General features: G+C 39.9%; 1 protein-coding gene across 2 annotated transcripts in view; it reads right to left on the bottom strand.

Moving 5' to 3' along the window:
- Positions 1-13,658, bottom strand: part of ANKRD28 (ankyrin repeat domain 28) — a 227,539-nt gene that overhangs the window by 102,244 nt on the left and 111,637 nt on the right. For both annotated transcript variants that reach the window (XM_084621173.1, XM_084621172.1), the window contains exon 3: positions 10,146-10,224. In XM_084621173.1, the coding sequence (XP_084477299.1) occupies positions 10,146-10,224 (79 nt within the window). The remainder of the gene's footprint in view (positions 1-10,145; positions 10,225-13,658) is intronic.

The following is a 13,658-nucleotide window of genomic DNA, read 5'->3' as shown; positions in this document are numbered from 1 at the left end:
CAGTTTAGGCCTCTGTCAGAACAGAGGCCTGTTTTCCCCTCCCAGGAGGTGTTTCTGTAGTGGTGGTTTGGGGGGAACCCGGGCCCGCCCTCTACTCCAGGTTCCGGCCCAGGGACCCTAACGGTAGCAGCTGTTGGCAGCCAACCTTTCACTGCCAGAGTTGCTACATTTCCCTGGGCCACTTCCACACAGCTCTCCTGCTTCTCCCTTCTTCACCCTTACCAATGACTTGAGAGTCTCTTCATTAACCAGCCCTTCAGCTGCACTTTGGCTCCCTGGCTCCTCTCTGCCTGACTGGAGTGAGCCCTTTTATATTATCAGAGGGGCCTTAATTAGAGTCAGGTGGTCACATTAGCTTAATGGCCTCACCTGACTCTTTGCAGGTTAATTGGAGTCAGGTGTTCTCATTAGCCTGGATGAGCCCCTGCTCTGGTCAGTCAGGGAACAGAAAACTTAATCCAGTGGCCAGTATGTCTGCCTTCTGCTACTCTGCTGTACCCAACTGGCCTGGGCCTATCACATTAGCTTGGACTTAAAATATGGTCCTATACTGAAGATTGACAACATAAAAATGGCACTTTTATACTGAACAGAGCTGTTCCCTATGTGCATTCAGTCATATCTATTTACTCTATTGACAATTTTATACTGCTTTTGTTCCTGTTGACACTGCAAGACTACACTCCAGTGGTGGAACGAGCTGAATTCCACCCTAGTATTCTATCCAGGGTACCCTGATCAGAACTGCCAATCAGGTTCCTCCCTTGAAGCAAATTTGCCCACAGTTACCCTGTTAAATTCACTGAACAGGCATAACTGAGACCAGTATTTGTTTGGCCTTCAGAATCTTTGTTAAAGGCGGTGCACAAACCAGAAAAGAATCTTAGCAAAGTTGAATTTACTGGACTGGCAGTTAGAAAGCTATTTTTTACTTGGAAAAGTTGAGACAAATATAAACCCAACTAGACTATTTTTACAGTCATTGTTTTGAGAAGAGCCATATTTTAATACTGGTCACACATACACAGAGTTCTCAGAATATGTCATCTGCAAAGTTTCATATTGAAGGAATAGTACACTGATCTCTTTAGTCCTGGAATCTTTAATAAAATTAGTCTGCACAGCCAGTGGCCATATGCGTAATGCTTAAAAGTTTGCATTAGTCTATTGTGACACTTGGAGCCAAATGGAATGCTGATGTAACTAGGTGTAACTCCATTAAATGAGTTACCCCATAGCTGATCTGGCCCCATGTTTTTAAAAGGAGGTGCACAGAACCCATAGAACTTAATTTAGAACTGTCTGCCCAGAGAGGAACTCTAAAAAGACAAGCAAGGATGGAGGGATTAACACAATACATTATGAAAGTTCCAGTTGCCAGTGAATAAGTAGCCTGTGTGACAGATTTTTTCCTGAAAAAAGGCTAACTGTGCATACAGGGCTAATAGTTCCATTGTTCTTCCTCCTTCTCAAAATGTAGGCACAATGACTTTTCTTCAGTTATCAGGTGCCTTGGCTGACTCCCATGACTTATTCAAGATTATTCTCAGAAGTTCTGAAATGTCCTCCCTCTGTTAATTGTTTTTTAAATTAAAAGGCTATATTTCACCCAGATCTCAGACTTGTTTATACAGCAAATATAAAATATGTCTGCTATAACAGGAACATATATTTTCAAAAATATTACCATGAGACTTACTCAAAGCCATTCTGCAAAAACTTCAGAAACTAAAAAATGCCTGAAGATCTGGATAACTATCTTTACAGCGTTTAGATTTCGGCCAAACAGATGTGTACTGTATTGCATGATCGCATGAAACTTAATTGGAGTAAATGTTCCAGAAGACACTGAGTTGGTGTCAGGTTGGTCATCCATCCACTTAACAAATCAGTCCACTTGAGGTCAAAGCATTTTCTAGTCAACTGTTATCTGGGAGTTAAGTAATAACTGTTGAACCTCTAAAGAGCAAGATTTTTCCAAGGCCCACTCAAGTCCTATAAACGGCTGCAGCTGACAGAAGGTCAAAGCAGTAAATCCTGCATTCTTGTTGGGACAGCAAATCTGTGAACACTGGAAAAAGCCCGTGGACTTCTTAAGAAGTTGCAAGAGGTCTGCAGGTCATCGTTGCCATAGCCATGCTGGAAATCACTAAGATTATTCTGTCCCCATCCAGTCTTCTCTTTCTGATCACCTTCTAAATTAATGGGAGGATTGGGAGGGAGCAGCGTACGGCCAGATCCTTCTGCCAGTTCAGGAATAAAAAAAAACTTCTGATATGGACAGACTGTCCCTGCCTGTTCTCGAGCAGAACTGGAGACACTTCATATATCTAGTGATTGATCAACAGATCAATGTCTGGAAACCACCGTAGGCCGAAGATGTCACCTATCACCACTTTCTTTATGGACCGTTCATGCAGGGTGGAAAAGGAGATTATGAAACATGCTAGTGCCAAAATGCAGAAGCAGACTTTCCTAATGAAGACCCTAACCTTCCTTAGATTTCATATCAGATAAAACCTTCCTCCTTTCTTTGGTATGAAGAAACATCTGGAGTATAAGCCCTGATCTCTAAGTTCCCTTGGAAACTTCTTTATTGCTCCCACTTATAACAAGGATTAAATCCCTAATCTTAACATGCTCTCATGAGAGGGACCCCTGAACACAGAAGGGAGAGGGGTTTGGTAAAGGTAGGGTCTCAACAGAAGATGTTACTACAACTCAGTTTATCTCCAGAATCCTTTTGTCTGATCTTATGGACTTCCATTCGTTGACAAGGCAAAATTGTCTGTTCTCAAAGATAGGGTCAATGCAGGATAATTTGAAGATCCGGGTCCTGGTGTCAAATTTGGGGCCTGCCATTTTTACCTAGTTGAAACTGAAGGCTGTTTTCACTTCATTCATGGTTTTAAGATTTTCTTCTGGTGCATTTGCACAGGTCTGGGTTGTTGCTGCTGCTGAAAGTGACATCCCTGAGAATAAAGACAAAAGATGATGGTGGATAAATGGTCTATGGTACTAGAGTATAGGATCAGAGGTCGTCCTCCTCACAGGTGGAAAGGCACCTAAAGAGCATGCCACAGACCATGTGTCCAATATTTCATCTTATTACTAAATAACTAAATTTCCTTCCAAAGGAATATCTTCCAATCTTCAACACAGTTTCTGGAGGGAAAGAAAAAGACCATATGACTCTTAAGCAAAGCAGTAGATGCTACCACCCTAGCTCATGGATTTGAGAGCTTCTTTTGATGTTGAGGACACTGTTCGTTATCATCCGACCTTCAGTTATTAACATGTTAGTCAATTTACATTGAGTAACTGATTTTCCAGAGGCAAACGCAGGAATCTTTTCCGATAAGTGATAACGATACTGCAACATCATTGCCTCGTAATCTGTTACTCTTTTCCCAAGTGAAGCAAGAGAACTTCCTTACCAACTGCACTGACTACTCCAGCCTGCAGTAGTCAATCTAATATTAGAAGATTAACCTCCAATGGGGCAACCAGAATGCCAAATAATGGATAGATTTCCTCCAGTATTACAGATGGGAGTTCCAAAGTCATTGCCATCCTGTCTGCAAGCTTGTGAAACTGTAAAGATTCCTCAGAGAGAGAGGAAGCTGAAGCTACTCCAACATTTTCATGTGGCGAAAAACCAGTTTCTACATTTGGCTCTAATTACTGGTATTCCATCTGAGCACAGGCTCCCCATTTTCCTCCAACAGAGGGTCAGGCACAATGGTGGGAGAACGTGAAGCTCCGATTTGATGGGCAAGCTTTTTCCTCACCTCAAAAGAGAAGGGAGTTCCTATGCGAATGATGCTATGAAGTCTCTCTACAGTGTTTAGATGGCTGCCAATATGGCCACACCACCTATGGTGGAATTTGCAGGTTGCTGCAATACTCTTATTCCAATACCATATCATAACCTGGAGGATAAACAGGTCTACATGCTCCATATCTGGGATACTCTCTTTTGAGAGGGTGAAATCTAGGAAGGACCTCTGGAAATTTAGCCCAATCCTGTTCATTTCTGGACTGCAGATCTGACTTTGGACCTGCTACCAAGAAACCACAGAACCTGACAAATGCAACATAGTGAAAGACAGACCACTTTTCTGGCTGGGCTTGAAGGTGTTTTGGACAGAGGTACAGAAGTCTCTCAGGAAAACAAACACTTCATTCAACCTCTTTCATTTTCCAGGAGTAAGATCAGAGAAGGATAATTTGAGAGAGGTTTTGTCTTTCCTCCTTTAGATATCAAGCCTTACAGATACATCACGGGATCCTTGTGACTTACTTCGGCTAACAATGAAACTGATGCAGCTGCATAAATTAGCGATGAAGAAATTGTTGCTGGTTCCAGGTCTATCTTGGATCATTTAGATACGGTCAGCACTCCTAGCATTTGGTTCAGGACCTGATACTGACTGATCAGATTAATTTCCTCACTGGGACTTGGCACTGCTAGCAGGAACCTTTTAGTTCTTTGCCTTCTTTTCCAGAACTGAAGCAGACTGATCCAATGGCTTTTCTCAGAACTTGGCCAACAGATCCTTTGGGGCTTTTAGTGTTGGATCTGATCTTGGAAACTGACTGATGCAATCATGGAACTCTATCCTAGAGCACAAACTGGAGCTTTCATCATAGTATTCTTATTCTGAGCTTGTGCTTGGATCCCTTAGAGGTATGAGAGCTCAGTGGCTTCGCTGCCAAAGCTTCTTATATCAGGAGAGCTCTTGGACCACATGCTCTCAGAATGAACATAATGCAGACAGAAACCTCGGACACCTCAAAGGACAGTAGCCCTCATCAAGACATGCTAAGCAGCTGACATTCGTGTCTGATGTTGAAAAGACCATCTGACATGATTCACAGCTCTTAAAACCATGTCTCTTTGCCTTTGAATCCACCATGAAACTGAGACAAAACCAAACCTAACAGCTACTTAACTAATCCAAAAAGAACTAGCCTAAACAAACTATTATTTTCCTAATTATACCAACTACACCAAGAGTAAAATACTATGTAAGGCACTAAAAATTTTTTAAGAGAAGGCGCCAGATCTGAGGGATCCAGAGAAGTGTGTGTCCATTTGCTGGTGAGGTTGCTAGGAACTGAGACAACAGAGGGCACCATGCACGCTTTTACAGCCTCATCTCTCAGAATATTCAGGAACTCTGAGGGGAGCAGTCAGAAGGGCATGCAAGCACTTCAATGCCACAAGAAGGTTCCACTGTCTGATTTGGTGATCCCTTCCAACTTTAAGTTCTATGACTTTAAGTTGCACCAGCCAGTGTAGCCCATGAGTGGGAATATGCAGAAGATTCTCAATGAATTCTTATTAAGATTATTCACAATAGATCTCTTCACCTACCCATTCATTAACTCTCCTTTTCATGGAGAATACAGTGGATACTTCCAATCACCCATTTCCAGGGAGCCCTGTCTCCCACCAGTGTTCTAACCTAATCTATGTTAAGGCTGAAACGTATGAAGTTGGAAGCCCTGACATCCCTCCAGCGTCTGCGAGGTCTTCTCCAACCAGCTTTTGCTGGAGCAAATACATAAAGCAGGCAGGCTGGTATGGACTCTGGCACGCGGTGCAGTGTTGAGTCAGTTGGGAAGACACTGGACGCTGGTTGGTCCAACGCCTGACATTCTTGGTTGTAATGTGATGAAACCATCAAGTGCCTTTAATGTTTTGTTGCTGTTTCACCTACCTAGCCCCTCTGCAAATTTACAGATGTTTGCTAGAGATGTTAGTTAAATTCTATTTGGTCTAAAAAAAAATTGATTATGACATGTTCATCAGCAGGTAGGCAGTTCATCTGATGACAAAGTGGGTGAATCCTTCAGGGACTAGCTTACTTTCAAGAGTTCTGAGAGGTATTGTTTCAAAAGGAAAAGGAAATGAGCTGGAAGTCATGGGAGGAATATCCTTCCTCTGCCGGAAATTTGTATCCGACATTGTCAGTTTCAGGCCCCTCCCGTCCTACAGGCTTGGAAACCAAGACAAGCCGCAGCAGCAGCAAAGATTGCAGGCAGAGGTTTACTCAGAACAAGCGTCCTAGTGTTCAACACCCAAATGCAGAATGCTCAAGACATGTACATTAATGCTAAAAGCATGAAACTTTGAGCATGAAGTCTCAGTTATGCACTGAGAATGAACAATATGGGTCTTGTAACATACTTACACTTCGAGAAATCTGGCACAGAAAAAAATCTCAAATTATACCAACAAGTGAGGAAAAAAAAAATCACACTTTCCAAAACCAACTGTTTTCTAAAAAAGTTTTTTCACGCCAAGGATTTTTTTTTTTTTAAGACATTTTAGTGTTTTTGTGGTGTATGTGGTGCGCTTGTTTTTGGTTGTTTTTTGGGGGGGTGGGTGGGAAGGAAGTAAAGGAATTTAATAATACCATACTTTTGCAGCATCTAACACATAATGTGACATTGTAGCCTATATAATTTACACTAAGAACTAGAAAACTCATTTAATTAAAAAATGTTATGGGTTAGGCTTCAATCCAAAAAACAGTTACGGAAACGTATAGTCCCACTGAACTTAATAAAACTACTTCTATGTAGTTACATGTATGCTTTAACTGATGGCAGGATTGGGAAACCAACAAGTAAGGATCTGATACAATGCCCACTGATATCAGTGGAAAGACTCCCATTGATTTAAATGGGCTTTAGACCAGGCTTGAAGAGAAACAATAGCAAAGCAAGGAAAATTCCTTGCAATTTAGTTTGTTCATATAGTATGATAATTGTAGATTGGTTTTTAATTTATAGAACTTCAAAATGTACTACAGAGTATTTATTGATGTGTAATAAATATAAAGGTTACAAAGTAAAGGACTCAAAAGTTAGAAAATGAAAGAATTAAGGTTGTGTATAGAATCTTTATTCAGCCCCCTTGTGCATATGCATTATTATACAGTCTTTAATTACATCACATAGTATTTTTTCCACAGGACTCCTTCATTCAGAATAGACACTGCTCACTTAACGAGCAGCTATTCAATATTTTGTTTTCTCCTCACTGTTGAATCTACCACTCTAGGCCTTATTTACTGCACACTACTCAAACCATGCTCTGAAGACAGAATTAATACTTTCCTCATGGGCTTTTCTATGGCACTCATCATTACATTATGTGAGAGTTTCACAAACATTAATGTATTTTCACAATACCCCCATACAGCGGAAGTTAATAATCCTTGTTTTACAGACTGAGAACTGAGGCACAGACATATTAAGGTCTAAAGTATCCACTGATTTTGGGTGTCCAATTTGACACACCTACAACATGGTTTTTCAGAGTCGTCTTATACTGTATAGCACACAGTGATTTCAGTTGCAGCTGAGAGTCCTCAGCATTTCTGCAAGTCAAACTGCAGGTTCTTAAGACAGACACCCATGAAATGAGGAATTACTGACCTCTTGTGAAAAGGTTAGATTTTTAAGCAACTTCCCTATCATCACACAGACACAGAGATAGGCTTCATTTCCCCAGGACAGCATTCAACTGCCTTAACCAGACCCTCCTATCTCTTCTTGCAATCCCCTGCCTCATTCACTATTAAACCTTCCAACTTCTGCAAAAAAAAGGCATTCTATAGACTACAGTATCCTTCACTACACCATCCTGGTCAATCCTCAGAGCAGGTCCATCCTGGGCACTGAAGGAAGCACAGGTCCACTGGGAAAGAACAGTATGTGGCATGTAATTAAAGGCTGAATCATAATGCAGATGCACAATAGGGCCAAATTACAGAAGCCAGAATTAAGGTTGCCTACACATTTCCTATCTTTCAAGTGCTTCACTTTGCAAGCCTAATAATGTTCTTTTACCATAATTTGTAGATGTAATTTGCTGGGTTTTAAAAAAAGCAAACTGAAAAAAATAGAAAATCCATCATGTGTCATCATATTGACACCCACATGGATCATTAGCAAGGTTGGAAGTAACTTTAGCAGAGTAACTGGTAACAATAGTAAATTGTCATCCTCTACATGGACCAACATTAGAGTCAGATAAGATACTTTACCAAGAGTTTCACAGATATTTGCTGACAGCAGAGGAATGGCGAGACTCAGGAACCTTGGGCTCCAGGCCAGGCTCTGGAGGGCAACGGGCACTAGAGGACCCAGACTTTTCTGCCCATTCCCACAAGATTCACCCCTTCTGCTCATCCCCTCCAACCTGTCCCTGCCTCAGTTCTGTCTCTCTCTCAACTGTCTCCTCATCCAAGTCCTATTCTCCACTCAGGCATTTTATCCTACTACCAATTTCCTTACCTAGCCATTCCCAGTTCCCCCTCACCTCCTTCTCTGATTTGTCTTCCCTCTGGTCTCCAATTGTAGCCCCATCGCCCCCCAGTTTCCATCTCCTTCTCAGAGCTCTTCATCTAATCTTGATGTCCCATGTCACTCCCTCAACTCTTTTCCCAGCCAGTCCCAGTTGTCCCTTTCACCTCCTTATCCAGTCTCAGTCTTCCCTCCATCCACTGGCTCTCAGTCTGCTCCCCACCCACACACCTCCATTTCCCACCGTCTCCCAGTACAAATCTCCTTATCAAGCCAGTCTGAGATAGACCCTGGCACCAGGCTCCCTGTCCCAATCTACTCCCCATATCCAGCCCTCCAGGTCAGGTTCTTCTTCCTTTTGCATTCAAATAATGCAGCTTCCTTCTTCATGCTACTTGCACTCAGCAGGAGAGCACAGAGAGCTGAGAAATAGGCTGGCTGCTCTCAGTTTGGTGCCTGGACCTGGCATGGCCCCGAGCAGCTGGAAACTGAAATTGCAAGGAAAGTCCTACTGAGCTCTGGCAGCCCTGGGCTGGAACATACCCATTTTGGATGGAATCTTCAGGGAACTGCGAAGCTCTACCAAGTCTCTGCTGAGCATGTGTGAACTCTGGTTTCTGAAAGGCTTATAACTTGGCCAAATTTTTCACAGGGATGGCAAAAGGCACAACCCTGACAGATACAAATGTACTAGGAACCAGGGGTGGACAAGCTTGGGGTGCATTCAAGCTTCTCAAAGAAAAAGTCACCAATTTTTAACTTGGGCATACTTTTCTCTAATCTTGGTCTCAAATAGCTAAACCATTTTGGCTGAAAGTTTCCCAAAAAATCAGCCTCAGGCAGACATTTAGCATGGAAGTTTTCAATCAAAATGATTGAAGTTCTGCAAAATTATAAGCAACAGAAAATAGGATCTTAAAATGGGAAGTGCTACCAACTCTCCTATAACACACCTCACTAAAGTAAATTCTATTACTTTTAAAGCTGAGATGTGGGAACAGATCTGAAGTTTTTGAGCAGATAAGATATGTTTAGTGAAGTGCAGATTAAAGAGATTCTACTGTATTTTATAATTCTGCAATTTCTTCCACTGAGGGGTCTCAAAGCACTTTACAATCATGAATAAAGCCTCAAAACCACCATGGTGAGGTGTAACACACAGAGATTATTAAGGACTTGTTCAAGGTGACAGCAAATCAGTTACAGAGCTGGAATAGTAACTCTGATCTGTCTTCTCTGTCTTGTGTTTTAACCACTAGAACATACTGCCTCACTCATTGCATTCTGTATTGCAAGTGAAGAAGTAAATATGAAAAATGATTTTTAAATTCTTATTTCATTCTTATCAGGTCCTAAAAATCTTGTGTATATATAAGTTAGCAAAAGATAACTAGAAAAATAATGTTGTTCTTAATCTGAAGAAATATCAGCACTTTTAAATGCCATTTTCAATGTTAACATAGTCATTTTTCTAAATTCACTATAGTAAAAAATATGTGCTAACATTTAGATATTAAGTACACTGCTTTAAATACAATTAAGTACAGACTTTTGAAGCAACTGAATTTGGTCATAAACTACTAATAAATAGCAAACATCACTGAGAAAGTTTAACTCTGGTAGGTACTTTTTATAATAACTGAAAATTATTAAAAAAGTGGTTTGAATTAAGGAGTCTGTAAACAAAAGTTTAAGTACAAAAATCCCCAAATTTCAATTGAATTCTTAGCACATTAAATAGCCTGATAAAATTATGCAAACTAAAAGTACATTTAATGTATCTGTGCACAGAATTTTTTTTCATTAACATGAACAGAACATACCAGATAAAATAAGTAGTTCAATAATTTCTGCATCTCCCAGATAGGCAGCAGCATGTAAAGGGGTCCTCTTTTCATTATCCTGTAGTAAGAGGGGGGAAAAAGGGTGTTTTTTTTAAATAAAGACATCTGTTTTAGCATTCTGTATGATTCATAAAAAAGTTAAAGAATAAGATTCCATCTTCCAAATACTGAACATTTTATATTTTAGGAAGCAGAGATATTAAACCAAAGAATCACTGAGTTATCACACTTATGTAGTCTGTAACAAACATGCTCTCACTTAGCAATTATGACAGCCCTGTACAGTCATTCAGGACATGATCCTGAAAGATGCCAATTCCCAAGTACTCGGGACACGTCAGGATGAGGCCATAAATTAAATCAAAATCCATTTGTTTCTTTGGAAGGGGAAAAGTTGTGGGGGAATGTAAAAGTGAGGCTTTCCTAAGCAGCTCAGAGAATGTTAATACAATGAGTATCAACAGGTGTGATCTATGTTTTATGTGACAAGTTGAAGGGTAACTCATGAAACCAGGCTGTAATATTTTCATCATGGTCGCAAATTTAATGGAAAATGCAAAACTTGGATGTTGGACATGAAAAAAATATCAGCAGAAAACATGAAATTCAAACTTTCACCAGCTTTTTGCTTACTGCATATATGCACAGAAAAGCCCGAGAGGTGGATGTAATTGGCAAACTGATCTCACAGACATAGAAAAGACAGTGCAGGAGGCAAGTGGGACTTAGGTGCTTTTGGGTAGTCTCAGGCTAATATCCTTTTGAAGACACAGTTTAGAATCCACATGTGAGAAATTAAAGAGGACATCTGAGTTGGACTGAACTGAAGAAGATAACAGACTTTCAGAAGGCTAGCACAGAATATTTCCCAAATCTGGCAAATACTGGCATTAGTTTATGCGCACGAGTCCACCGTGAAAATGGTGAAAGATCATTTTCTCATTATGTTGACTGTTAAAGGCTAACTGTAGGAAATTAAAACCTAATAAACTGCTTCTGTACAGCATGCTGTAGCAAAATTAGTTAAAAACAAAATAACAAAACCAAAAACCCCTTCAGTACAGCAGATAGGTTCATTTTATTGAAATGTGTTGAGCTTTGGAACAAGTTACAAACAAATTACTTTTGGATTCTTGGAATTTTTCAGTGAAGCCCTAAACATGCTTTAAAAGCAAGTGGAAATTTTGTTTTTCCCTCTAGGGGAATGTACCAAAACATTTCTAGCAGATTGCAGAAAGAACATTGTTTGATTATACTGGCCACTAAAATGTGTTTATTAAATTTAATGTTTCCATATTATCTATCATTTTACCATTTTAAAGAAGCACTTGTTTTTTCCACTCACGCAACAAAAGGCAACTTTACTCATGGATTTCAGATTAATGAACACTGGCATACAGGCCTACGTTTTCAATTTTTTTTTTAAACCAAAAACACTTTTTTTTTGCTTGCTTTCAAATACATTCTCTTTTCAAACGTAAGTAAATCCCCAAAGCAATTTCAATTTCTCATCTCATCCCCCAAGGTACTGTCTTTATTGTTTTAAACTTTCAGAGTTGCAGTGCTGGGGGGTGTGGAGGCACATTTTAGTGTTTATTACTCAAAGATAAAAGTCAGCACCACAAAAATCCCTAAAGTAGCTGAAATTACTTGGTAGTTAGCTTCAAATGCACTCAAATGTGGGATTATGGCAGTTCAGTAGCAATAATATAGTTATATGGCTAAGATGACATCTATTCTAAAAATGCCTTTTTTTTAAAAAAAAGGAAAATTAAAAGTAAGTACTCTCTCATGCTTGATCTCCACCCAAAAGAGAAAATGTATTTAGAAAGTTCCAGAATTTATCCAGCAGTTATGGCAATAGAAAAAGAAAGGTTTCTGCTCTTGTTGTTTCTCCTCTTAGATAACTGAAAACTGACTGCTACTGAATTTCAAACCTAGCATTGACATAACCCTGAATGAGGAATCTATGCTTTGCCTTGTTTAAATATTTATTCTGAAATAAAGGTAACATTTCAAAATAGGAACACAAGTAATGTGACAGAACTGTCATATCTGGCTTATTGTTAGAGAAGTGAAACAAAAAAATGGAGAACAACATTCATTACACATCAAGTTTATAAACCATCTATAAAGTAAGAATTTTAACTTAAATGAGTGGATTAAACTATTTTTAACAGATGCTATTAGGGAGGATCATATGCTGGAAATTCAAAAAGCATTAATTTGAATGATCACCTAATTCTATCAAAAAGTAACTAATGTCAAATTCTACCCACCTTAATTGCAGGACGAAACAGGACAAAGATGGGCCACTAGGAAACTGGCTCTTGATTATCTAAGCAATGGAACATTCTCTGGGAAGCATTTACACTCTGGAGGAGATGATGCACAATGGCCAGTAGGGAAGCCTGGTTTGAACCCTACCCCACTCTGGCTAATTGGACAAGTTCCTCTAGTTTCTCACTAAGAAGCTAGGCTACAGGAGCGAAAACTCTGCATAGATGGTATACTGAAAAACTATAGTGATGTCAACTCCCTTTAAAAACAAAACAAACACACCAATTACAATACGACTTGTGTTTTCTTAAAGACCCTGGAGTCATGTTACTAAGAAAGAATCTTAGGTTCTATTAAGAAAAAAGTTTCTAGCCTTCAGAGTTGTGGAGAAAAGGTTGAAAATATGAACTGTAAAGGCTCAAAAGACAGAAGGCAAATAAAAAGAACCCAAATTGTGTGTTTAAATGTGATTTTTAAGCCAAATCCACATTTTAAAGCCTAACTCATGATTTTGAATCTTATCAATAATTATTAAATCCATCCAAGCATTTAAATGTTTTTGCGTTTTAATGGGATTAAGCACTGCCGTAAAATTCATTTAAAACATGAGCTTAGATGAAAAACAGAAAGACTAACTGTTGTTCATTAATGCACAATTAGAACTGTGCATAGCAGATTACAGGAATTAACATTACATTAATCTTTTCAGCATTTTGTAGGAAAGACTCTGCATGGACTTTTGTGCGGTATTCTGTATCATGGCACTAAGGTCAATTCTGGCACAATACTTAAGTTTTATAAAAGCATATTGCTATAAAAAGCTAGATCAAGCGAAATGTTTCAAAACAAGTTTTCTAAATGACAAGGAAGAAAGATTTATAAACAAACATCCCCTGCACTAACTACAATCCAAGTACTGCCATATTCTGACTAGGGCCCTACCAAATTCATGGTTGCGCAAAATGCATCATGGACCATGAAATCTGATCTCCCCTGTGATATCTGGCTAGTGTAGAAGAGGTGGTTCTGATCTCCCCTGTGTTGCTGGGGGCACCCCAGCCAGTGGCTCCTACTTTGTGCCAAGCTCCGGCTTCTAGTCCTGGCCAGGCTGGGGGACTTCCTCTTCCCCTGCAGAGACCACTCCCAGGGCCAGGTCAGACCTACCTTCGGGAACCTGCCCCAGCTACATGAAGCTCCGCAACTGTGCTGCCT

Source organism: Lepidochelys olivacea (assembly GCF_965140295.1).
Source record: "Lepidochelys olivacea isolate rLepOli2 genome assembly, chromosome: 2".
Classification (NCBI taxonomy): Eukaryota; Metazoa; Chordata; order Testudines; family Cheloniidae; genus Lepidochelys; species Lepidochelys olivacea.
This window is presented reverse-complemented; position numbering and strand designations above follow the sequence as displayed.